The 25,562-nt window shown below is 35.4% G+C and overlaps 3 protein-coding genes across 3 annotated transcripts in view; 1 reads left to right on the forward strand and 2 right to left on the reverse strand.

Annotated features, from left to right (window-relative positions):
- LOC120770299 (potassium voltage-gated channel subfamily H member 8) overlaps positions 1-25,562 on the forward strand; it is a 177,601-nt gene that overhangs the window by 34,755 nt on the left and 117,284 nt on the right. The window lies entirely within an intron of this gene.
- On the reverse strand, positions 17,319-20,562 carry LOC120770302 (phenoloxidase 2-like). Its single transcript, XM_040097668.1, has 7 exons — positions 20,386-20,562; positions 20,141-20,316; positions 19,898-20,072; positions 18,836-19,285; positions 18,155-18,779; positions 17,806-18,085; positions 17,319-17,595 (listed from the first exon to the last, which is right to left on the reverse strand). Exons 1-7 carry the CDS (start codon positions 20,560-20,562, stop codon positions 17,319-17,321), a joined length of 2,160 nt encoding a protein of 719 aa, XP_039953602.1.
- LOC120770301 (phenoloxidase 2-like) lies at positions 21,949-24,705 on the reverse strand. Its single transcript, XM_040097667.1, has 5 exons — positions 24,117-24,705; positions 23,615-24,064; positions 22,915-23,545; positions 22,368-22,623; positions 21,949-22,305 (listed from the first exon to the last, which is right to left on the reverse strand). Exons 1-5 carry the CDS (start codon positions 24,654-24,656, stop codon positions 22,104-22,106), a joined length of 2,079 nt encoding a protein of 692 aa, XP_039953601.1. The 5' UTR covers positions 24,657-24,705; the 3' UTR covers positions 21,949-22,103.

Below are 25,562 nucleotides of genomic sequence, written 5' to 3' on the forward strand. Positions count from 1 at the left end.
AGAATTGCGGATGTTAATTCGGTCCATTAAATTTTTCACAGACAATTCATTTGGTATCAAAACATCAAGCTTCGAACCACACTTTTTTAAATGGTTTGACGATGCATGTTAAGTTCCTTAGCGGTGTCATAGCTACCTATGTGACGGTCCTGACCAATCTTTTTCATAATTTCATCGACCTTTTCAATGATTCAATGGTTGAGCAGAGCAAGCTGCATCTTTCACTTCAATGTGTCAGGGCATCAATGAAGTAATTATTTGATCTAACCGAATATCACTGAATATTATATGAACTGAATATCAAATATTATATTTTTGCGATTTCAAAGCCCCGAATTTTCCATTTAACTATGTAACTCTTCCCTTAGGGATGTAATTTACTCGAGCTCATATAAACAACTGCTTGTAATTAAGTTCATAATAAAATTTTTAACAACCATTTCGTTTATGCCACTGGGAAGTGAGTTCATTTCAAAGTCAGTTTGTTGCCATTCACGCTGATAATTATACAAAACATTTCGCTGAAATACACGAGTTGCTTTGAAGCACACAAACAAAACAGTAACAATAAAGAAATACATAAAAATATTGACCAAAAGCTGGGGGGCCGACGCGCTGCTGTCAATGAAAAACGCGCATTATTCAAACAAACGCGAAATAAATATTTTGCAATTCTGCAGCAAAAATCCATTAACGCAGCGCCACTTTGAAGCTGCATGCGAAGAATAAAACGAAACAAAAGTTTATATATTTTTATTGCAAAATTACAAACTGGGCACTGGGTACCTACATACATTCTTGAATGGCAAGGTTGCCACACGGCGTGTGTAAATACAAAATGCCGTTATGCACTTGAACTTTATTGCAAACACACATACCTATATACTTGCTTGCTTACAAAGCGATTTTGGGTGAAGAAGGAAGCGGCCGTAAAAGCAATGCAGTGTTGCCACATGCCGCACTCTGCCCCCCGTCGCTTGTAGGCTGTGGGCAGTCAAAAAATCAAATTCGTTGAAGTCGTAAATTTTGATGAATGTTCTGGCCATTTAGTCTATTACGCCGTCAAATTTTTGTTATTTCTATGCGCCCATAAATCAATGAGTTTTAATGCGATTTTCGGGTATTTGTGCTCTATTTACTTTGGCGTTGTGAGCACAGCGCGCCGGTGAGTGAGTGAGTAATCGCTGGCTGCTGTCTGGAATTTTCAAATTGCTGCAACTTTTAATAAGTGCCTTATCCAATGAGTTCAATCAAAATATTGTGAATATTTGTGTATTTTTATGCTAAACATGAGAACGTGTAAGTAATTATTTTTTCCAAACTTTTGCTATAAAGAAATATACGCTTGTTAAGTAAATAATTTTCCGGGCATTCGGGTACAGCCTTTAAGAATATTTTTGGAGCTTTGGTGTATTTGAAACGTGTAATGTGTACTTTGACTCAAGCACAGGTGCTTGAAATGTTTACCTTGCATTTTGTTTCAACACCCCATGTATGGAATTAGTTATGAATGATTAACAAAATGAACTATAAAATAAGTATTACTTGAGTACTCTGGTTCTTTATGTAAAACGTCGCAAGTAATCATCTTCATTTCTCTACGAACTGAGTTCATCTGAAAAGCAATGTATAAGTGGTGAGTTAAGAGTGGTGAATTCAGTAGAGATTCTGTTGGTGGGTTTCAAATTGTTCTTGTTAATTGTAAATGTATGATTGATGAGTTAAGTGTGGTGAATTATGTAGTGGTTATGATGGTGGGTTTCAAATTTTTTTTTATATTGTAAATTTGTGAGTGGTGAGTTAAGTGTGGTGAATTCGTTAGAGGTTCTGTTGGTGGTTTCAAATTATTCTTGAAAATTGGAAATGTATAAGGGGTGAGTTAAGAGTGGTGAATTTAGTAGAGGTTCTGTTGGTGGCTTCAAATTGTTTTTGTAAATTGGAGGTGTATAAGTGGCAAGTTAAGAGTGGTGAATTCAGTAGAGATTCTTTAGGTGGCTTTCAAATTATTTTTGTATATTGTAAATATGTTAGTGGTGAGTTAAGTGTGGTGAATTCGCTAGAGGTTCTGTTGGTGGTTTCAAATTGTTCTTGTAAATTGTATAGTGATGTGTGGTGAGTTAAGATTGGTGAATTCAGTGGATGTTCTGTTGGTGGGTTTCAAATTGTTCATGTAAATTCTAAATGTATGAGTGGTGAGTAAAGCGTAGTGAATTCGGTAGAGTTTCGTGAGTTAAATTGGTGAGTTTCTAAAAGAGTTAGGAATAATTTGTTTTTGATGGGCAATAGCGAACTTTGGAAATTAAAAAAAAAAAACTACTACATCAACTATAACATTATATAACTTTTAAGAATTCAGAGTTTCAAAGTTTTGCTCTAGAGAACTAGAGAAATCCATTAGTACAAGTATTTGAATACTTTGTGAAGAATAGAAAGTAGTGGGGCATGTACCAAAGGCAGCCATTGGCTAGGGACCTTGTTGTCCAGACCTTTCCCTGTAATGTTTTTGATATATTGTAAATACAATTACTTATTAGGAAACATTTACTATATTCGTAGACTACTTTCATGCGCTTCTACATTTGTTTTGTATAACTTTTACGTTTTATTTATTCATGCCTCTTTTAGATAAAAGTAAGTTGTGCGAAGTTCTCAAGAGCCCCAAATGTTGTATGGCTTTGTCATTATTATTATTTTCTTGTGTAGTTTTCTGTGCTTATATTTGATGTTTTCCTCAGCCAGCTATGCTTAGACACTTATTGATGTTTGCTTATAAACATATGTATGTATACATGCAAGTGGCTGCATATGCTTACAAATGAAAACAAACAGTCGGCAGTGACATTGCCTTGGCATTAATTAAATAGACTTTGCTACTTTTGGCTTTTGTATCGCACAAAAACGGAAATGAAAAGCCAAATGAAAATAAACATTGTAATGTAAATAGTGCGCGCTTCCTCTGAATGATCAGCAGCACAATATGTAGATTGTATTGTTTGTAATGATGTGAGTAAGTCAGAAAGTTCAATCTTGTCGAACAACTGAACTGAATGAGATCAGCTAAAGTTTTTTTCAATGAAAACGGAATTTTTTTTGAAATTTTTTTATTTTAAATGTTTATGTATTTCGCGTTAATGGCAACTCTTCAGTATATCTTTTGGTAAAGACTATCCAAATACTTTTAACTCACCCATTTTCGATAGATGGCAACTACTACTTGAATATAGATTTTTTCTTCAATTCCAAACTGCATCACATTAGCGCAATTTTATTAATTTTTTTGGTTGGTTCTACTATTTGAAAGAGGTGGCAACTCTATATCAAATATTTTTAATTCACTTAATTTTTTTATATTTAAATATGCATTTATAAATTACTTACTTTTCGTATACTTTTAAATTCGTCTAATTCTGTTACTTTCGATAGGTGGCAACTCTATTTCTAAATATCTTTCAATCCTAGATACCAAACTGCCTTGCCATTAGCATAATTTTAAAAATATTTTCTGGATATATTATTTGAAACAGGTGGCAACTCTACACCTAACTTAATTGACAACTCTATTTATATGTGTTTACTTTAAATTCTGCCAGATACATCTATTTTTATACAGTTAATTTTTTTTTTTTAATTATGTATATTATACTCTATTTAATGTGCAGGTGGCAACTCTGTTTTCGTTATAAAAATTACAAACTTCACCATTTGTTTTTATTTTATTAACAATACTCTTCACTGAAATTAATTTAATTCTTCTTACATTTAAGGACCACCCTAATATTAATAGACACACATTTAAGCTATTGTTTTATTAATAAATATTTATACGCAGCTGCTGCTGTCATAATTCCATAATAATTTTAAATTAAATGCGTGCCTTTTTGCAATGTGCCAGAATATATTCATTTATGTTACTCATACGCACTGTCATTCGACCGTGTCTCTCATTCGAAACTCCATTTCTGTGTGGTTTCTACTTAACAACACGCGACATGTAAAAACAACAATATATAAAAAATACTTGTAGTTTGTATTCACCTAAATTAATTAATTTATAGTTGAAATGAAACTACCACCACGGCGTATGAGTAACCAGGCATTTAAAAATGCCGGTGCTTATACTTTTCAGGCGCACAGGCAAAAAGAAATGTTTTGTGTTTTATTAACACATATCAAAACAACATGTTAATGGAATTAATCGCATACTTCATACATGCATTTTCACACACACTCACACACAAACACACAAATGCATATCTATGTTTTTCAGCCACTTAGTTGAAAATAAATTCCAACGCTTCATCAAAATATTGCAAAATAAAATAAAGTGTTCATAATAGTGCACAAAATATTCTAAATAATGCAATAAAAATATAAATTCCACTGAAAATTTATTAATAAAAATACCACAAGCTAGCTAAAAATGCACTGCACGGTTCTTATAGTTTATTTTCAGAAATTATTAATTACAAAAATTATGCTGCTTATTGTTTCCAAAGAAAATTTACACTTTTTGCGTTTATAAATATTCTGACATAATTAAATAATTTTCACTTCGACATTTTGCATAAGGCTGTTTACATTTACCGTGCGCATTGTTCGCTAAATTGTAGATTAATCACGTTTCTGTGTTGTTGTGAGATTGTTGTGCTGTAAATACTGTTCAGGGTCGTGACAATGATTTCAAATTGCGATTTGAAATTGTACAAATGTTGTCATTAAAAGTTTACAAATACATGCAAATATTACAACTCTGCTGGTTTATGTTTGTATATAATAAAGTGTTGGTATTTTAAGTGATTAAAAAGTTGCCTTAACTGACAGGCAGCACAAGAGTATATATATATTATAATTATAAATTAAATAGCAGTTCAAGCGGTAGGAAATCATTTGGGAATGCAGAATTAATGGAAAAGATCTGAAAGGCACGTATGTTATTGTTGTTTTGGCAATAATTTATTAATTGCAGTGCAGCTTGTTGTCTAAGTTGATAATAAATTATTTTATAAGAGTACTGAGTAAACATTTGTTTAGAAAGTTGCTTAAAGATTTCAAATTATGGCAGTCATAAGAAAATATAAGAAATTTAGATTGTGTGTATTTGCAGTCAACTCAATCAAATGCATTATACATGCATTTCTCTATAATATTCGGTTGTCAAAAAAGTCTTGCGGTATTTGCGCTAGTTGGCGCTAAAAGCGCGTAGTTCTGGTTTCATTCGTCGCATCGGGTCAAGCTATGCCTTTTTGGAAAGCTCATTTCACGCGCTAACACGTGTTTGATTGATTGTCTTCTTTTAAGTCGTTCGTGAGTTATAGCGTCGCAAACATGGAGCAAAATAAAGAGAAAATACGGCATATATTACGGTACTACTACGATAAAGGCAAAAATGCATCTCAAGCCGCCAATAAAATTTGTGCAGTTTATGGACCCGATACAGTTTCCATTTCCACCGCACAACGATGGTTTCAACGTTTCGTTCTGGTGTAGAGGTGGTCGAAGATGCACCACGCTCCGGAAGGCCTGTCGTCGAAAACGCGTTTCTTACCAAAAATATCCATTTAAAACATTCGAACTGATTAGATGTCGAGCTCTGCTGCCGTCTCTCCAACACTTGTCTGACGATTTTCAAGCATTATGTCCTTCATTTTTGATTATAAATAATTTATCAGCTGAAGAGGTCGAAGGTCGTACAGAACGAGACATGTCTTCAACGATCTCTTGACCGTCCTTAAAGACTTTGTACTACTCATAGACTAGTGTGTTTGATAAAAATGGATCAACTTTAACAATAATTTAAATTAGGTGAAATATAAAATGTTTTGTTCGCTAACTTGTTGGATTTTGGAAACTAATTCATAATGGCACCTTCATAGTGCGATAGTTCGAAAGAGGTGGCAAAAACTGAATGCCACGACCAGACTATAAAGTGAATGCATAAGAATCTAACAACAAAGCTCCCGGAGTTACTGACGAGTCACTCTATATACTATATGTGGCGTGTTCCTGATAGAAGAAGTTTTATATTCTATTGGCCAAAGTTGGCTTCTTCTGGGCGATTAATTCCTTCAGACGGTCTCACTTTTAATGGCCAGTAGTCTATTCCCTGCCAATCTCGCCAAGCACAAAGCAAAAATTTCCTGATCGTCAATCCTCAATTCGACCACGGCCGTCTTTATTTGACGCTACCATGGTGATGACCGACTGGCATTACATAATCCATATGCGAGATAGAGATAACTTTGCTTAGATCTATGTAATATATAGTTTATAAGTACTTCTTTCGTGGCAAACGTAGTATGACGTGCTCAGGGCATAAAACTCAATTTACTAGAGGTCTGATAACCTATTCTATAAAAATATTTTCTAACATATTTTCATTTATTCTGAATTATTCTTTTTTGGTTTTCAATTCATGGAAGCATAGTTTTTTTTCTTTCCCTGAAGGATAATCTTGCACTTCCTTAAAGTATCTATTGGCTTTCTTCTATTCTATTAGGTTCAATAAATCAACCACCGATATTTTATATCTATGAGAGCTAACTTTCTACCACTACAGTTATGTTCGAAACAGATTCGTATTAATATGAATAAAATTTTATACTGTTACAAATACAACAAAACTTATGATGGCCTGATAAAAATGTTGGCATTATCCCCAATATGATAAATATGAATAGATTTGAAATAATTAGTGACACCTTATAATTATCTTAGACAGTTATGTGTATAATAGACAATAAATTGAGGAAATTGTCCTGTAGTGTATAACTGTTCCACAAAAATCAAAATTATCTTTCTAAATCAAAATTATCTTCCAAAGTTTTCTTGAGGCGGAAAACCTGGCAAGGTTGACCGATTGCCGTGTTCGATATATATTGATGGAATATATTTTGATACACAAAATACTCCTTTTCTTCTTTATTGGTTTATACACAAAATATTAGTACCTTATAAATACCAAAAAGCTTCTTTTAAGGAGTTGTTTAATATTTACTATATTTAATACATATATATTTTGCTACAGAAAATTTTATTCCAAAGCCGGCTTTTACTAAAAAAAACCGATCTCTCTCTATAACAATCGGGTCCGTATAACCGGTACAGATCCGAATTTTCACCCAAAACCTGTCTCCTCGGTTGCGGTCTTCTAAAATACTTTAGTTATATTTCTTGCCGATCCAACAACAATTTTGTCTCAGTATTTTCAATAAAAGAGTGAAGGAAGAGACAGAGAATTCATCAATCAAATTTCAGTTTTAGCACTACTCACATACAAAACCTTAAAGGTTCTTCGCATTATAAAACGTTTATTTAGAAAAAATACTTCATACTGCTAAAAATTCTTATCGCCATTTTTAATATTACATCATAATAAGGAAAACCCTAAGGAACATTACCAAAAATACTTTAAAATCTCGCGCAAACGCGTAGGCTTTCCTAAGTGAGCTGATAAGTGACACTGAGCGTCTAGATATACAACACTTCCGCCACCTAACACCATCAGCTAAGTTGTTGCCAGAGGCTTTTGCTGCATTACTTAGCCCGCTTTATTGGTACTTTGAGTATGACAAAAATGGCGCATAACTTCAAATTTACTTCGAGTCAAGTGCAGAAGGGTGCCAACAATTTACAATATAAACAAACAAATGCGAGCATATCTCGCTTATGCATCTCACATGTAGACCTTAAGGAGAGCGAAATTTTTTCATAGACAGAAAAGCCATTTTAAAGGACGACTCAGACCCTTGTAAAAATGGTTTAGGGAAGATATTTGAATAACCGAAATATATATTGTAGTTTGAGTAGTGCCAGGGGAGTGCGTATTGATGGAAATATTTGCGCAGCGTTGCCACTAAATGCTCACTAATGCCTGTTGAGTGGAAATATGGCCCGTGGAGGTTTGCTTTGTTACCGGCCGGAAGGCAGGCAATCAGATAGTCGCAATGGGTTACGCTCAAGGCGGATTACATTTAACAGAATTTAGATAGTAGACTCATTTATACAATATGTGTGTGCATATGTGAGAGCATGCTTGTGTTTTAACCCGCTTATGGTTGCCACACGCGTCTATGTTCCATATTTGAAAATTGGAAAATTTTATTTAAAATCCGCGTAATGAAAATTCCCGTAAGCAAAAGTGGATAGAGAATATTCGGTATAAATTGCAAACAATTTCGAGCTAAAAGCTTTTCATGGCAGCCATATTGTTAAGGCTGCACGTGTTGGTGGGGCGTGGCAGCGAGCAATGATGCCAGAATGTCAAATATGCAAGGATTTGCACATATATAATTATACATATATATATATACGCTTTTATGTGCATACACAAATGTATACATATAATGCACACGTATATACACCAACTAGCTATATGCATTACTAAAATAGAATTGTGCAGTGCAAATAAGCGAAAAATTGATATTGTCGCCATGACTGCGCAAAAGGATTTGAGTTCATCCGCTTTACACACACACACAAAAATATTCATATTTACATACAAATACACTGTCAAACACGCCTACATACATACATCTCTACAAAATATGGCAGATGCTAAGTGGGTAACGGTAGGTGGCACGAGACACGCGTGCTCTTGTCGCTTGGTTGTCACAGTAGTTGCCATATTGTTTTTGGTTGTTGCTGCTATCAGTTGTTGTAATCGCATTCGCCAACGAAAATGGCAAGAAAAGCAATTTAAATTCGTTTGAAGTTTCAGAATTGTATGTTTTTGTGGTTGTACCTCGGTTTCGCGGAAAATTTTGGTTGCCAGAAATTAAGTGGCTTAACACGGGAAATATCTTAACCCAAGTTGATAAAGAAAATAGAGCAGAAAATTAAAATAATTGACAGTGTTGGCAATGAAAAAGAAGTCTAATTTGTATACAATAGTTTTATGATGTCCAAAATATTGTTATGGTTCCCTGGGGTTTTATCTTGTTGGAGAAAATTGGCTTCTTTGGTCGAAAGTATTTTTCTTTCAGGTTTAATTTTCTTTGGTTTTGGTGGATTATTTGATCTAGTTTTTGGAGTCTTAGCTTGCATATAAATATCTTTCATATGATAGATTTTGAGGTTCCATACTTTTTTTTTAAGAAAAAACACAGAAACTTCAAATTTAATGGGGAATGTTTGTAAACATTCTTTGGCATTTATTTTTTGAAGATTATCTCTTTCAAATGCTGGCTGCCGCTAGGTCTCAGATGATCCACCAGTTGAGTCCATTTTTCAAAGATTCGTTGGAGAATTTCGACTGGTAATTGGCGAAAGATATGCGAGATCTTTTGTTCCAAGGCTTAAATCGAAGCGGCATTGTCCGCATAGACTTTAGACTTTACCGGCCGGCCCAAAATGTGAAATTATCTGCTCACCAAAGTGTACATTCTTTACATACCCATTGAGCTAGAAATTACCCTAATCACTTAACAAAATTTTGCTCGAAAACGTCGGTTCTTCTTGGAACTTTTCAAGAGCCCATAGCGCGAAGCGATGTCGCTTGGGAAGGTTGAGCGGCTTCAGTTCTTGTACAAGCTCTATTTTGTACGCATTCAATTTAAGATCTCGACGTAAAATGGGCTAAGTCCTTCCATACGCGAGTCCTAGTTACTTCAAACGATGTGCCGAATCGATTCTCCACAATCTTTGGGTATACTCTCAGCTAAGGCTACTTTCTTCACTGTGATCTGGACGTGGTCTGTTTGGAATTGTGCCGAATCGACTCTCCACGATCTTTGTGTATACTCTCAGCTAAGGCTTCTGTACTTTCTTCACTGTGATCTGGACGTGGTCTTTTTGATCGAATATTATCCAATAATGAATGCTGGGTCTCAAGATGGATGACGATTTTTTAACTTTGTTAAGACGTAAGTCTTTCCATGACGAAATGCCAAGCAATGTTGAACAAAAATAACAAGACAGCTTGACTTGACTCACGCGTGATCTGTTAAAAACATGCTATTGAACAGAGGACCTCTACTTCAATGAACCGTTATATAAATAAATAAATAGTAAATTTTTGGGAAGTGTAAAAAGTTCAATATTTTCACGTTATGCTTTAATACCGCTCTTTGGCAACACTTTAATCTCGATTTTTAGCTTTAAAGCACATTCTTAATAAAAAACTTTTCTGCTGAAATGCCGCTTTTCGCATTAAAGCCTAAGCACGCTGCTTGGAAACATTTTATATCAGTCTCTTAACACTCATTAAAAGTGTGTAGAATCAGAAGCAGGAAAAATTTGTCACGAAAAAGTGACTTTGCTTTGTTTTCGGCAAATAACGCTAATGAAATGAGTTTTAGGAATGGCTTTATATTTCCCATTCGAGCTACACTCGCGCATAAAGGAAGGCGTACTCGTAATGAAGTAGACGAATTTGGGTAAGCTAAGAATATAAGTTGACTTAGAAATGTATAAGGTGTTTATTTAGAAGTATAGAAATTTGTAGGAGGGTTGCAAAATTGTATTTGCTGTGGATAAAATATTACAGATGCTTTCCAGGCGCGCTTGAAATAAAGTATGTTGTTTGCTCTTATGTAAGGCGAAGGTATAGGGATAACCTATAGATAACCTATGTGAAGAATTTTGTTTCTTAAGACTATTTTTTGTGGGAGACTATGTTAATAATGGGTCTATGTTAATAATACCAGCAACAACTGACAATTCGTTGAAACAGATTTCTGTTAAATGCATACAACATTTTTTAGCTACTAAAACCAAAATATTTTAACTTTTTAATTGAAGTAAAATTTGTATGCTTCCATAAATAACACCCTTCATCTAAATTGCAAAAGTAGAACTTGAAAAAAGCAAAGCACGAAAATAAATAGAAATGCGCAAAAGTTTTTAATTACAAGGCAGCTGAAAGATGACTGATGGAGATTGTCGAAAAAAAAACACAGAAAGTTATACAAAGCATATCATTACACAAATACATATATTTAAATGTCTTCACTTACATTAGGGCGGTCATACTTTGGATGAAAATTCGTATAAATTTAATTTATATTATTTTAATTAAAAGTTTTACAATAGAAAATGTTATTTTGAGTTGAGTGTTCGAGATATAATGAGTTTAGTTTATAAAAATATTAAAATAGCCAGAGCAGATCACTCAATCATCTGCTCAAATCGAAAACGTAGGGTGTCACTATAAACACTAAAAATCATAATCTCTTAGCCAATGTGAAGAAAAATTCCATAAGTTAAACACGGAGTTTATGAGTAGCTGACAAGCTTAAAAAAGTGAAATTTGAAGTGATCGAAAGCAAATTTTTCATAACCTAAACTCGATGTTTATAACTTTTTAGTAAAACTGAAAAAATGCAGTGTTTAAGACGAACCGAGAGAAACATTTTCGTAAGCTAAGCTCGGAGTTATACTATTTAGTTATAAAAAAGTGATGCTTAGGCTATCCGAAAAAAAAAAATTTCATTACATTAAAAAAATATTGTGTTTAAGGTGATCTGAACAAAAAATTTTTTGAACTAAACTCAGAGTTTATGAAGAGATCCGAAAGGCTAATTTTCTTAAATATTGAATAAATGGTGTTTAAGGCGATTTAAAAGAAAAACGTTCATAACCTGAAGTTTGATCTTATGAATAGTAATCAAAACCTGAAAAAAGAGGTGTTCAGGCTGATCTCAAGAAAAAAATTGTATAAGCTAAACCAAACTTTGTGTTTGCCTGAGGAGTCTATTTCAAACATCAAATTGATCAATAAACTTGAGTTTCTGTGATTAACCTTAATTAATTAAAAAAAAGGTTAAAATTCGTTTCAATATACCCTAATGTAAGGTGGAAACCTAAGGCTAGGTGGTAGTAGGTCTATGATTCACTGTAACTTTTTTTATTTCTTTGCCTAATTTCTTTGTTATATTGCTACACATATACATTTGGAAATTAACTTCTTCAATTTGCAAGTATTTTGTTCAGCTATACAGTTGAGCGTCCTTTCTCTTCTGCAATAAGCAAAAACTTTACTTTGAAAAACTCCAATACCAAAAATACTGCTTTTTGAAACTCAAAAATTGCGCTTCCGTTTAACTTTTATTTTTCCTAAGTCTCTTTCTGCTTCTTCTCTTACCAGTATGACGTTCAAGGTCAGACAACAAACCAGCATTAGCTTATTAAATACTTACATGCTTTCGCATTTACTGTTATAGGAACATTTCGACTACTACAGCTAACCATTACTGGCATCTAAAGCTGTCTAAGACATTTACCCAGCAATTTCGCCCTTGTTTAGGCAGTGAGCGTTCAAAAAACCGTTCAGCATAAGAGAAAATTGTTGATGAGTGATACACGAGTCAGACAATGCCTGAGGCTGAAATAAGCAAATATGTTAAGCTACTTTAACGATTATTAACTAATGCCGACATGTTGCATGTATATATTTTACATATATATAGTTATATACATAAAGCCCATACCGATGTATACATAGATACATATATTTTTGTAAATATTTTGCTACATTTTCAACTATTTCTACAAATTAAGGCGCCTAATACTTTCTGTGCCTTAAGGCAAAGGGTTGGCCAATTCTGTTCTGTTTCTGTTATTTGTTTTGCGCCTTTTTTGCGTTTCTGCAATTTGAGAATGACAGTTTGTTGTGTGTTGTAACATTACTTTCTTTAAGCGCGCAAAACTCGTCATTTCTTCGATTCTCTTGCGTCTTTCCTTTAGCGAAGTAAAAGCAATTTTGACTTTGATTGAGAGCAAACGTGGGACAAAATTGCGGTGAGGAAAAAAGTAAAACGTAATAAGAGTAGAGAAGAAATGCTATTGCTTACACTTCAATTACAATTAAATATGAAAAGGGACGATTTAAGTTATTTATGAAGAATGATAAAGCGCGGAAGAATTTTCAGCATTTCCAAAAAAAAAATTGTGAAAACTCACATCTACTTGTATTATTCAAGTTGATAATTGTTTTGAGAAAAAAAAGAAAATACTAGTAATTTTGTAAGCTAACTAGGGATAATTTAATATTCCATGCATTATTGCCTATCCATAATTGATGAATGCTTCAGTTGGCAACTTAGAAATACATGATTTATTCTATATATGAAACCTAATACCTATTTGTACTTATTAAGAATGTATTTAACTCAAGCAATCCGCAAGTTCGAGTCCTTCGATGAAAAGGTTAGAATGACAAAAAAATGTGGGGACCAGCTCTCCTTAAGGTCAGTTATTTGAGAAATCTTTTGATAGCAGTTCATATCGGAAATATTATCTGATCAAATCTGACCCGGACTGACAAATCTTTAATCACGTCTTCAATATGAGGCAATAGAAGCATTCAATGCATAATCCATTTGCCATAGATTTATTATAAGCTTTGGCTAGGATATTGGAAACATTATCTGATCAAACTTGAGCCGGACTTCTAAACCTCTAATCACGTCATCAAATATGCTCAATATGAGTCAATAAAAGCATTAAAATACATAATTTATTTACCATACACTTATTATAAGCTTTAACTTGGATGTGGCTCGGTGCCTTTATCAAGTTGATGAATGTACTCAGTCACGTTATCATGAAAGCCTCCTCCCGACAACGTTTTTGTATGTAAAAGATTCAGATCTTTTAATGCAAGACAGACTTCATACCCCAAACATTAACCAAAATGTGTTCAGTGGATCCACAAGAGATGTTGAGATCCTTTGATATCTTCATGATGCCAACATGATGTATCTCAACTTTTGTTATTGAAAAAAAGTGGATAAGGATGTTGCTTAGACTGATAAATGAGGAATGCACCGCGCCCATAGGTCTATTGTGTCGTGGTGTTGATAAAAACCTTGCTTCTTAAAAAGAAAAAATTACAGCTGTACCAAAAACCTGACTTGATGACGAGTTTTCGGACACTGCCCCATAAAAATCGGACATCACGGATTGGTTTAGACGTGGTGATATGAAGTTTTTGGAGATATAAGACATAATAAGTTTTTGTATCGATATGTGACGATTGATGAAATATGGCTCCTTCATTTTATTCCGTAGTCCAATCGACCGTCATCCGAGTGGAATGCACACGATGAACCCACTCCAAAGCGTGAAAAGCAGTCGGCTGGCAATGCTATGGTATTTGTATTTAGGAATGCGAGTGAATTAATTGTTATTGTTAACCTCGAAAAAGGAAAGACCATCAACAACGACTTTACCCACATAGTGTTATTGGACCGTTTGAAAGGGAAATAGCCGAAAAATGGCCGCATTTAAAGAAAAAGGACGGCTGTTTCAACAAAACAACACACTGTGTGACAAGTCGCGAAAACGATGGCAAAAATCCATGAATTGGGCTACAAATCGCTTCCGCATCTACCGTATTGACCAGTTCTGGGCTCCAGTGATTATTTACTGTTCTCAGAACTCAAAAGAATGCCTGCTGTGAAGAAATTTTCGTCGACTGAAGAGGTGTTCGCCGTAACTGAGGCCCATTCGCCCCGGGCGCAACGTTTTGGGGGCGACAAAACGATCTTCTCTGTTTTTTAATATTCAGAAAAATACCTCAACAAATTTTTTTTTACAAAATTTATTATAAAAGATAAAGAGTTGTACACTCACAATGTAATAATCTGTATAACAATGAAAAATATTAATTTTTACTCGAATACTCTTCAGTCTTTGAATTTGTCTTATATCTTCTGGCTTATATCTCTCTTAAAAATAGTGATAGAACTTAAAGACGCACTTTTCTAGCTTTGTCTAGCGACGTGCCACTCTCACAGTTACCCTATGCTTTGAATGTAACAAATACTTTTATTTCTCCAAATTTTCAAAAATGGTTTTTCACAACTCCAATTCGGGCAAAAATTTTGAAAATTGTTTAAATGGGTTTTAATAAGATGTCTTGTAAATTTACTATCAATTTCCTCAAAAATCGTATTGTGAGAATTTTGGAACTTCAGAATTTGCGTGGCTTCTAGTTCCTAAATTTTATACACTTAATATCGAAGATATTTTGTAAAAATTCACTTTTGTTCGAACCACCTCATGAAACTTGTAGGTAGGTAGTTAAAGGGGAGCGGCAGAACATCCTTGGCCCCGGGCGCCCGAAGGTGTAGCTACGCCACTGGACAGTGTAGAGTCTACTGTTCCATTCTCAGAAAAGTTGGCCATCGCACTATATATGTGTTTGGCATATTATCTGGCTGTTAAGTACACCAAAACCCAACTCATCGAATACTAGTGTCCCAAGTGTACGTTCAATAACTCATAGAGAGTTCTTTTCTCATATTTTCATTATTTATATGGGAGACTACACGCGATACTACAAGTCATGATTTAAACAGTTTGTCATACTCAGCAATATTAATATAATTTCAGTTTTGCACTGATTTTGGTGGAAAAAATTCATATGTGTAAAAAAATACATTCGCAAATCAAATATTGCCATACATTAATACATACTCACGTATAACTACAACAATTCTACGTTTGAACGCCCACTTTCATGTACATTCCATCAGCGAATTTATGTTTATACACCATATTACAACCTTATTGTGGCAATAACATATGTTCGGTAAGCGGCACTCATACAGAGCAAATATTTGCAAGCAATCTTCTATGTGGTCAACCAAATTAAATTCCATTTTGTCGCTCCGCCAACCAACGGTCAGTCCGAGGGCTTACATGCTTAAGTAAGTTCTACTTTGTTTGTGGTGTTAGCTTCAATTGGGTTAGGAAGACTATACAGTTTAGTCTCCTAAACGGGTATGCTTGTGTGTAAAAATGTTTAAGCTGTGTAACCGCAGCGCACCATGGCTACCATGCTGTTGTCTAATTATTTTCTCTATAAATAGGCATATGTAAGCATATGTTATGTAAAAGTTATGTATGGTTTCTTTTGTGATGAGCGATGTTGAAGCCTTTGAGGTTCTAAGCAGTTTAGGCACTGTACACATAAAAGCAATATTTATACAAATATAAATCATGATTGCGTTTGGTTCTGCAATTATTTAAAGCTATGTGCTTCAACTGAAGAAATTTATGAATGTGTAATATATATTGTGACAAAAATAGCGCGGAAATTGTAATTAAATTCCTCCGATAAATTTTATTTCAAAAAAATTTTATTTAATAAAAAAAAAATTTTCTTCTAGAATTGTCCTAAAGGATTGGAGCATGGAGTCATGTGTAGAAGTTCATGCGTGAGGAAAGTTCTTCATTCATTCTTTCGATTTTTTTTTCATTAATTTTATGAAATAATCGAATGAAAAATGTAAACACGTGGCAACTCTTTCTCCAAATATATACTCTATAACCATTTTAAGCTACAACATTTGATACTCATATTTTCATAATGCATTTTTATATTAACTGTAATTTAATAAATTTTTGACAAATGGCAACAATCAAATTTTTTTATTGCAGTTCCTTTGTTCTTTCAATATTTTCAATTTCACACCCATTGTGATATACATTTTATTGAAATAATTTTTATTATAAAGATGACAATCCTTTCCAAATATATTTTAAGTTTTTTAAGTAACCCTTTTTATAGATAATAAAAAAATTAAAGTTTTAGATGGCAACCTATGCTACATATTTTTTAGATGCAGCCTTTTCTAAACTTCTATAGTTTAATAGCCAAATTTGTTATAATATTCCTTTATCTTATCAACTTTTTATTTTTTTTTACAAAGATGGCAACCCTTCTCAAAAATATTTAAAAATTTTTAAATGCTTTATTTTGGTTTTTAGCCAGAAAAGTTGTTAGAATATTCCTTTATCTTATTAACTTTTTATGTTTTTTTTACAAAGACGGCAACCCTTTTCAAAATTATTTAAAATTTTTTAAGCCTTATTTTGGTTTTTAGCGAAGAAATTTGTTATAATATTCTTTTATCTTATCAACTTTATATATATATATTTTTTTTACAAAGATGGCAACCTTTCTCAAAAATATTAAAAAATTTTAAATGCTTTATTTTGGTTTTTAGCGAAGAAATTTGTTGTAATATTCTTTTTATATTTTTTTACAAAGATGGCAACCCTTCTCAAAAATGTCTGAAAATTTTTAAGTGCTTTATTTTGGTTTTTAGCGAAGAATTTTTTTGGCTTAAACTTTTTCAACATTTAGCTGCACAACAGTTCTTATCAGGTGGGAACCTCTGCTCACAAATATGTACGTTACAACATAGAACAGGCAACATGGCAATCATATGATCATCCTGCAATTATGAGTGGATGAAAAAAATGAAACAACTGTTTTTGGACCAATTTGAAAATGATTAAGTCTTTATTTAATTTGCGTTTTGTCATGATTAATATTTGTTCATTTCAAACATCGGAAGATGAAATAGTTTCTATCTTATTAAATCACTGATATCTTCTGCAGTTAAATCCACTTCGTCGGCGGTTGATCTGACCTCGTCATTGAATGTGATAGTGACGTCAATTCTTTGCATATTTCCAAACTGTTCCACAAGTCCATTAAGGGTATCAGCTGGCAAGCGTCTGTCGAAAGGATAGCCCATCGTGCGCTTATCCGGATACAATTTGTCACGCAGACCGCAGAAGGAAGCCGCATTGTCATTGCATAGTGTGGAATTCTCATCAAACACTTCGTTAGGTACACCTTCACTGTGATTTTGGAAAGAGCAAATATAGCTAGACACTAAAACACTTATAAATGTACTGTAAGAGTATATGAGTGTATTAACCGCAAGCGTCTAAACCACACACAGCTAGCAATGAGTAGTCTTTAAGTTACTCAAGACCTACACCGAAATTCCAACACGTCTTAGTTCACACGCTCAAGCACTCCACGACTTCACTAATGTATACACTTACCAGTTATGGCAATCACTTGTCTGGCCCGGCTGCTGGACCGCATCGTCGGCATAATCCGAAATTATGACAAACAAATCAAATCGCATGCCACGAATTTTACCTTTAGGCAACAGCATATAATGTGGCCAACCGCAACCGCAGAAGTGCAGACGCGTATTGAGCTCCGGATTCGCTTCGGACAGTGCGTCCTTATTGGTGGTGCGACCAAAGGTGCGCTCAACATCAATGGTGACGGAGGACTCCACAGAAAGCCGCTTCAATTGGTTTTCGCCAGGGTAAACTGGGAAAAACGAAGCAGCAAATAAATACAGATACATACATATATGCTGAGTTATCGGCAACCACTTACGCTTAACGGTAAATTTATCCAATTCAATTGCCAACAAGCGCTGTCCCTCCAACTTTAGGAGCTTTCCACGATCATCCTTTATGGGGCAGAGAAAAATTCGACAAGTGCCGCATTTCACATGCTCACTGTTGTTCTCAACCACAAAGCAATACTCGAAAGGTGCATGTTGGAGATGCGTGTACGAGGCATGTAAACCGCTATCTGCCGTAAAATCCAAACCGGCCGCCAAGTCAACTTCGGAGTTTTGCCAAAAGGTCTCAAAATGATTCGGTTCCTTCAATGAGCTCGTCCTAACTTCAATTTCTCGCAAATTGATGTCGCTGAAGCTGAGCTGTTGCTCACTGTAGGGAGGTAACAGTCTTTTGAATTTCAACATTATATTATTTATGTATGTGTGCCAGCGATAGAAGACCGGATCACGCATAGCGGTCATATTGTGTCCAATCACGCCGAACTCCTCCATATGCCGATGATCTGGATCGTGTATGCTGGCAATTGAATTGTGACCCATATTATGCAGTTTTCCGTAGTATTGCACATTGATGGAGAGATCGGATTCCTCAATGATATTGCCCAGTATATCGATGCCGGTGACCTCGTCCAGTTGATACTTGTTGCCATGCGACTGCAGAAAAGTGTTTAACTTATTTTGGTTTCTACTTAATTCTTCGCATAACTTACATCTATAACGAAACCCTGATCGATTGCCGCTAAGATGCGATCAGCCCAACGTTCCATATCGGCAATCTCGACCGCTGTATCCTCGCGGTTCACATCTTGCAAACACAAATTACTGCTACGTCCCGGATAGGTGCGCTGATGGACATGGTCTAACAATTTCGGATAATAACCCTCTTCGATGGGTTCGCGTAGATTACTTAACGGCAGTGCCTTGGCTAGTTTATTGCTAAAGCGTTCGGCATTGTAACGCGCCAAAATCTGTTGATGCATATAGTAGAAGAGTTCACCGCGCCGATCCTTGTTGATGATCTCACGTGTACCGCTATTTGGATAAACCAAGTGCCAGTGCCAGTGATGCATATTCACGCCAATGTCTTCACGAAAATATGCCAAACGTTGTTCGATTTCACGATCGGAGGCGGTATAGTTATGGGGAATTTGTACGTGAGGCTAAATTCCGTGGTAGAAATGTAAAAAAATGTTATGAGAAGAATGCTATTAATAAAGCAAAAAAAATATATGAAGGCTTGATCTATGAGAACCTGTTTAAATAATGGAACCAACCTCGAACCATTGTCTTATAGAAATCCTAATGTTACCGGAGTCAGCTATTTGTTCTTTTGCCGAAATCAGCTGGGAGCCTTAAACTTTTTTCCGGTGCTTTATTCAGATCTATAATTCATGAAATTCAATCCAGAAAGATCTTTATGGAAAGGTCTTTAAGACTAAGATATGGTGATCGAATTGATGGTGATATTAGACCTTTGAATCCAACCGTTAAGTTTTTATATAAAAATTAGTTTTCGGGTACTAATAAGTTCTTGTTGTCGAAAAATTGGACCAATTATTGCCCTCAAATTTCAGATCCCAGAAAACTTCAATAAATAAATTTCAGAGGTTTTAGACAGCATTCCGCGTAAGTAAGTTTTTTGATGTAAGGACACTAGCTCAGATTTCTTAATGAGGGCCGGTGTAGAGTGAAGAACGTATTAAATGAGCCCTGACCGGATTACAAAAAGCCCCACAAAAGCTTGTAAAATCACATATACTTTTCGGACTTACCTTTTTATTGCCTTTAAACTCCAAAGCCTTACGCATCTTTGTAAATGCTGAGGGCTCTATGAAATTCGCTGGAAAGATCTCGGCCACTGGCGGTACCCAAATGCCACGTGTGTCTCGGCGATGTAGCAAAGCAACCGAGTAACAATATTGGAAGAGCATAGCATTCAAACGATGTCTGTGAAGCAGAAGAGAACATCATACCTAGTATACGACTCCTTCAAATGAGAAAACGGAAAATATTACCTGCTATAGACACACAAGCTGAGGAAATTATCTAAATCCTCAGCTTCCATCAGCAATCTGATGAGCTTGCCTGCAATTTCCTTATGCAGCGTATTGAAGAGAGAAAAGTTTTGTTTCACACTCAATTTATCAGCGAAGGACAGATCTGGCTTTGACGGCAGCTCCTGCAAGGCGAACTACATATATGCAAGGAAGTAAAGTACATAAGCAAATAAAACTGTAAATGGTTTACAAGTCAGATTTACCCTTATGTGCTGGCTATTCGCATAACGTTCCTGCAACATTTCCTTTACGCCGCCGTCACACTCCATATAATGGGAATCCGGTAACTCGAAAATACACCTGCCATTGTCGCGACATGTGTAAATGGGTTCCAAAGGGCTCTGAAAGAGCATTTGGAAGGCTTTTGCATAATCCGTCATTTTCTTGTTTTTGGTTGTGTTCAGCAGAAACGAAAGTAAACTGTACATATCGATTGCATCGTCTGCTCTTTTATATGAGTGCGTGCCATTTCTTCGACCGCAAGAACTTTTTACTTATCAGTCTTCATTGAATGCTGCGGTTCCAAGAATTCACTACTTTTTCTGTATATTTTATATTGTAGTTTTTGCAAAATTAGTCAGAATTCGGGATGATATTTTTATGGATAACGACTTATGCACATGTACATATGTATATCTTATAATATACATATATTTGTGGTTTTTACTGTAAATACGGAATTTCAAAATATGCATTGCAATTACCGCAAAATTTTTGAAAGGTCATTGGTATTTCAAATTAAAAAATTTTCAACGAAATTTGCATAAAAATATGAGATTTTTTTCAAGAACTATAGCGTACTTGCTGGGAGTCAAGCTGATAGTAATAGCCTTATCTGGAACCTGGAGATAATTGTTGTAATATTATATGTGTTAAAAGATCCTAGTTTTAGGCAGAAACCGTTGTGAGCATCCAAGAATTGAATTGTAATCGAATCGTCACTGAAAAGAGAATCTATTCGAATTTGTTGTGTTCAAGATCCTTTTTCTTAAGAGCAGTATATTTATTACCTGTGCATTACGGGTCTGCTCTCGACACAAGATCCACTAAACTCTAAACTAAACCACTAACTAACCAATTATCAAATATGTTCAGATTCCATTAGCTCTTAAGTTACGTAGAGGTTATGTTAAAAGAGAGAAAGAGAGAAGGAGAGAAAGTAATATTAAATAATTTACTTCTATTATATGAAAAACAGTAAAGTTTTTATGAATAAAATAGTTTGATGTTAAATTGTTTCAAGGAAATATTTAATCTCTATTCTCTGCAGTATTATGTTGACAGCGATCGAGCTTCTTGGTTTCGAAAGTACTCGATTTTCAAGTTTAGTCATGAAACGGTAAAAGATTTTTGAAAAATTTGTCGATTATTTGCAAAATCGATTATTTATCGATAAATATAATTTCATTATCAAAACGTATTATTTATCAATTAATTTCAAAATCGATCATTTATCGATAAATTCACTCGTTATAGGTTTCAAACATGTGTTTCAGTATAAAGTGTCCATAGTTTTAGTTCAGTTTAAAGTTCATATTATTGAATAAAAGCGATAATTTTATTTAATCGACAAATTAAATTATATATTTTTAATCGATCTTTAGAAAAAAGATTTATATTCCAATCTCCAAAATTATTCAATGTCTTTCTACTGGCTTTAATGGGCAGGTCAGTCTAAAGTGTATAGTCTTTAATAAAAAGGTCTCCTAAACAGTTAGTACCTTCCTGAAGAACATTCAACATACTATAAATATACTAAACATGAATAATTTGCTAATAACTTTTATTTTAATTTATTGAGTAAATGGGAATAAAGCAGAGATTTGTATGACGTTTTGTATAGCCTTAATTATAACTGACCACAAAATAATAGATATTTTAGAAACTATTAAAGCGCTATATGAGTGCTTCTCATAGGATTCTAATTACGTTTCCTGTCGATAACCTCATCGTTGAAGATTATCTTGATCGGTGTCTTCTTCATGTTGCTAAAGTTCTCAGTTAGTGCAGTCAAAGTGTCAGCCGGTAGACGTCTGTCGAATGGGTAGCCCATAGCACGCTTGTCCGGATATAATTTGTCCTTAAGGCCACAGAAGGAAGCAGCATCGCCACAGACATCAGGACTGACGGGAAAGCAAGCATATTTATTTATTATTCCATTTTTCATTTCTCAAGCTATACTCACGCGTTATTCTTCTGCAATACCGCGTCACCTTCGTAGTCTGAAATCATAACAAATAGTTCGAATGGCATACCCTGGGGCTTACCCTTCGGTAGTAACATATGCGCCGGCCAGCCGCAGCCGCAGAAACGGAATTCAGCCAATTTTTGTGGATCGGTGGGCAAGTGGTCGCCACCGATACGGCGGAAGGAACGTTCATAAGGTATGGTTACACTGGAGTTAGAGTAGGATTGGTTGATTTTGTTAGGGCCAGGCATTACTGTAAAAGGATAGGAGAAATTAGTTTTTATTAATGTTTTAATTACAGAATTTAAAAAAAAATTTCTTCAAAGCTTTAAAGAAAAAATTCTCAAAAGCTTTCACTTATGCGCTCTTAAAAGCTTTTTGAAAAACTAAAGTTAATTTGCATAGTAGCCATGTGAAAACTTTTACAAAAGCTTTTATAAAAATTTTCACAAGAACTTTTTGTAAGCTTTAAATTAAGCCTTTTTGTAAGCTTTCTTAAAAGCTTTTAGAAACACAAGCATTCGTTTTTTCCTTGTTAACTCACAATTAACGTTGAACTTGTCCAATTCTATGGCCAGCTGACGCTGTTCATTCAAAGTCAGTGGTGTGCCACGCTCGTCGGTGATGGGACATAAGAAAACACGGCAAGTTCCACGCTTTGGTGTACCACTTTCGTTATTCACTTCGATCAAGTACTCGAACGGCGAATGTTGCAAATGTGTGAACAATGCATAAACACTGCCTCCTGGTCCGAAATCTAGACCAGCGGCCAAATCCACATCAGATTTCTCCCAATAGGTGAGCAGAGTGTTTATGATGTTCTTTGTGGCACTAATGATGCGAACATCTGCACGTGTCACCGTTACGCCGTCGTAACCGAGATCAGGTGCGCTATACACAGGCAACTTCTCCTTGAAACGATTGAAGAGTACATCCAAGTAACCGTGCCAGCGGTAGAAGATGGGATCACGCATAGCGGTTGTGACATCGCCCATAACACCGAAGTCTTCTAAGAAACGATTGTCTGGATCGTGTGAGAACGAAATGACATTGTGGCCCTGGTTGTGAAGATCGCCATAGAAACCGGGGTTGACAGAGAGATCGCTCGACTCAATAAGATCGCCGAGTATATCGATACCTTTGACTTCGTCCAGTGGTATGTTGTTGCCTCTTGACTACGAGGAATATAACAAATATGTGTTTTTTATGTTTTGTTATTTCCAAAATCTAAGATGAATACTTACATCAGTTACATAACCCTGATCGATACTTTGTACTACGCGGTTGATCCAGCGTTCAATGTCAGCTAATTCCAGTACACGTCCATCGCGATCGATATCCTTCAAAGACGTTTTGGCAACACGTCCCGGATAAGTGCGGCTGTTAAGACTGCACAGAATTTTTGGGAAATAACCTTCCTCAACCGGTTCACGTATATTGTTCAATGGCTGCAGCTTCGCTAAGGCATTGCAGAAGCGTTCCACATTGTAACGCGCCATAAGCTGGTGGTGCATGTAGTAGAAGAGTTCACCACGACGATCCTTGCGCACCACTTCATCGGGTCCCGAACCGGGATACACCAAATGCCAATGCCAGTGATGGCTGTTCACACCGATATCCTCACGGAAGTAGCTCAAACGTTGCTCCTCTTCGCGGTCGGAAGCGGTGAAGTTTTGCGGAATGTCAATGCGGCGCTGTAAAGGAAAGAAAATGCAAGAAGTTTTTTTTTTTAATATTTAAACATACCCGACTGCCTGGATCTGTGACCAGCTTGCCCTCAGCGCGTGCTTCTTGAAACACTGATGGCTCGACAAAGTTTTGTGGAAACTGTTCCACAATTACTGGCACCTGGAAGTTGCTAGTATCCTTACGATGTTGCACAGCCACGGAGAAGGCATATTGGAAGAGAAAAGCATTGACACGGTCCTTAACATACGCAGCCAAGGCGATGAAATCTTCCTCGGTGGTGGGCTCAAGCAACAGTTGTATGAGCTGGGCGGCAATGCGCCGATGTGGCGCGTAGAAGAGTGAGAATTGTCGACGTTTCGTGAGTGGTTTAGCGAAATCCAAATTGGGCTTTTTCCTCAAATCGCGTATCGGTATCTTCACATCTACTTCTTCGCCAAACCGATTCTGTATCTCCTCTTTGACTTCGGCATATTGTTCCGTGTAGAAGCTATCAGGCACGTCAAGTACGGCTTTGCCATTGTCGCGTGTTGCGAATACCGGTTCCAAGGGGTTCTGGAAGAGCAAGTTGAGCGCTTTCTTGTTCTGTTCGCTGGACATGTTGATTTCTATTGCTGACTGCAAGTAATTGAAGTTAGACGGTGTTGGGTTGCGTCGAAACGACTGTGAAAATACCTCGAATTCCAAAACCTTTTATACCGTTTTGAATTGGATTCGCTCGCAATGACTGCTCCATTTTGTTGTTGTCTGTGCACTTTTTCAATAGCTGCATAGCCTTATCATATTCTCGCTGATACGTAACCTTGAAAACCGCAAGCCTGTTTTAGGTAAGCTTGTAGCGTGAGAACTTAATGTGTAGAAAGTGCTTTTGAGGATTTGGTTCATGCAGGAAAATCAGTTTTATGCAGTTAAACAAAAAATAGCATTTCTGAAATTTAGCAGAAATATTTAAAGCACCCAATACTCAGCTCTATTTCCTGATAAGTCTTATTATATTTTATAAATTTTGGGTATGTCTCTAATACATATAAAATAAAACACATCCGAAAAATTAATTACATATAAATAAATTCATACGATAATGTCAGATAAGTAATATTTCTGAAGCGAAGGTCCTCAGTTTGAAACTTTTAAAAATCTGAGGTCTTGGAATTAACCTGTCATTTTGTTAGTTACAATTCTTCTAAACCTGAAAATACTACTAAGGAAGTATACTCAACTAAATTATTGCAGACCATATGTTTTTACTCTTAACTTCAAACTAAGGATTTCGATCGAAGTGCGAATGATTAATAAAACCTCTGTCATAACACTCAAATGAATCGATTGTGATATTTGCTGTGTGGCTTGTGGCGCCGTCCGGTTGGAACCACATATTGTCAAGTCCATATCATCCGATTCGGACCAAAAATATTCGGTTATCATTGAGCGGTAGCGATTCCCATTCACAGTAACATTCGGGTCTGGATCATCACGGAAGAAGTACAGTAGTAATGACGCCGCCGG

Source organism: Bactrocera tryoni, chromosome 3 (assembly GCF_016617805.1).
Source record: "Bactrocera tryoni isolate S06 chromosome 3, CSIRO_BtryS06_freeze2, whole genome shotgun sequence".
In the NCBI taxonomy this organism is placed as follows: Eukaryota; Metazoa; Arthropoda; class Insecta; order Diptera; family Tephritidae; genus Bactrocera; species Bactrocera tryoni.

Excerpts from the sequence above, each read along its gene's own strand:
- LOC120770301 (XM_040097667.1), bottom strand. The coding sequence starts at position 24,656 with ATGTCCAGCGAACAGAACAAGAAAGCGCTCAACTTGCTCTTCCAGAAC. Across the intron at positions 23,546-23,614 it reads ATCAGGGTTATGTAACTGAT|TCAAGAGGCAACAACATACC; the intron begins GTAAGTATTCAT and ends TATTCCTCGTAG. Across the intron at positions 22,624-22,914 it reads GGACAAGTTCAACGTTAATT|TAATGCCTGGCCCTAACAAA; the intron begins GTGAGTTAACAA and ends ATCCTTTTACAG.
- LOC120770302 (XM_040097668.1), bottom strand. The coding sequence starts at position 20,562 with ATGACGGATTATGCAAAAGCCTTCCAAATGCTCTTTCAGAGCCCTTTG. Across the intron at positions 20,317-20,385 it reads CGAATAGCCAGCACATAAGG|TTCGCCTTGCAGGAGCTGCC; the intron begins GTAAATCTGACT and ends GCATATATGTAG. Across the intron at positions 19,286-19,897 it reads AGTTTAAAGGCAATAAAAAG|CCTCACGTACAAATTCCCCA; the intron begins GTAAGTCCGAAA and ends CACGGAATTTAG.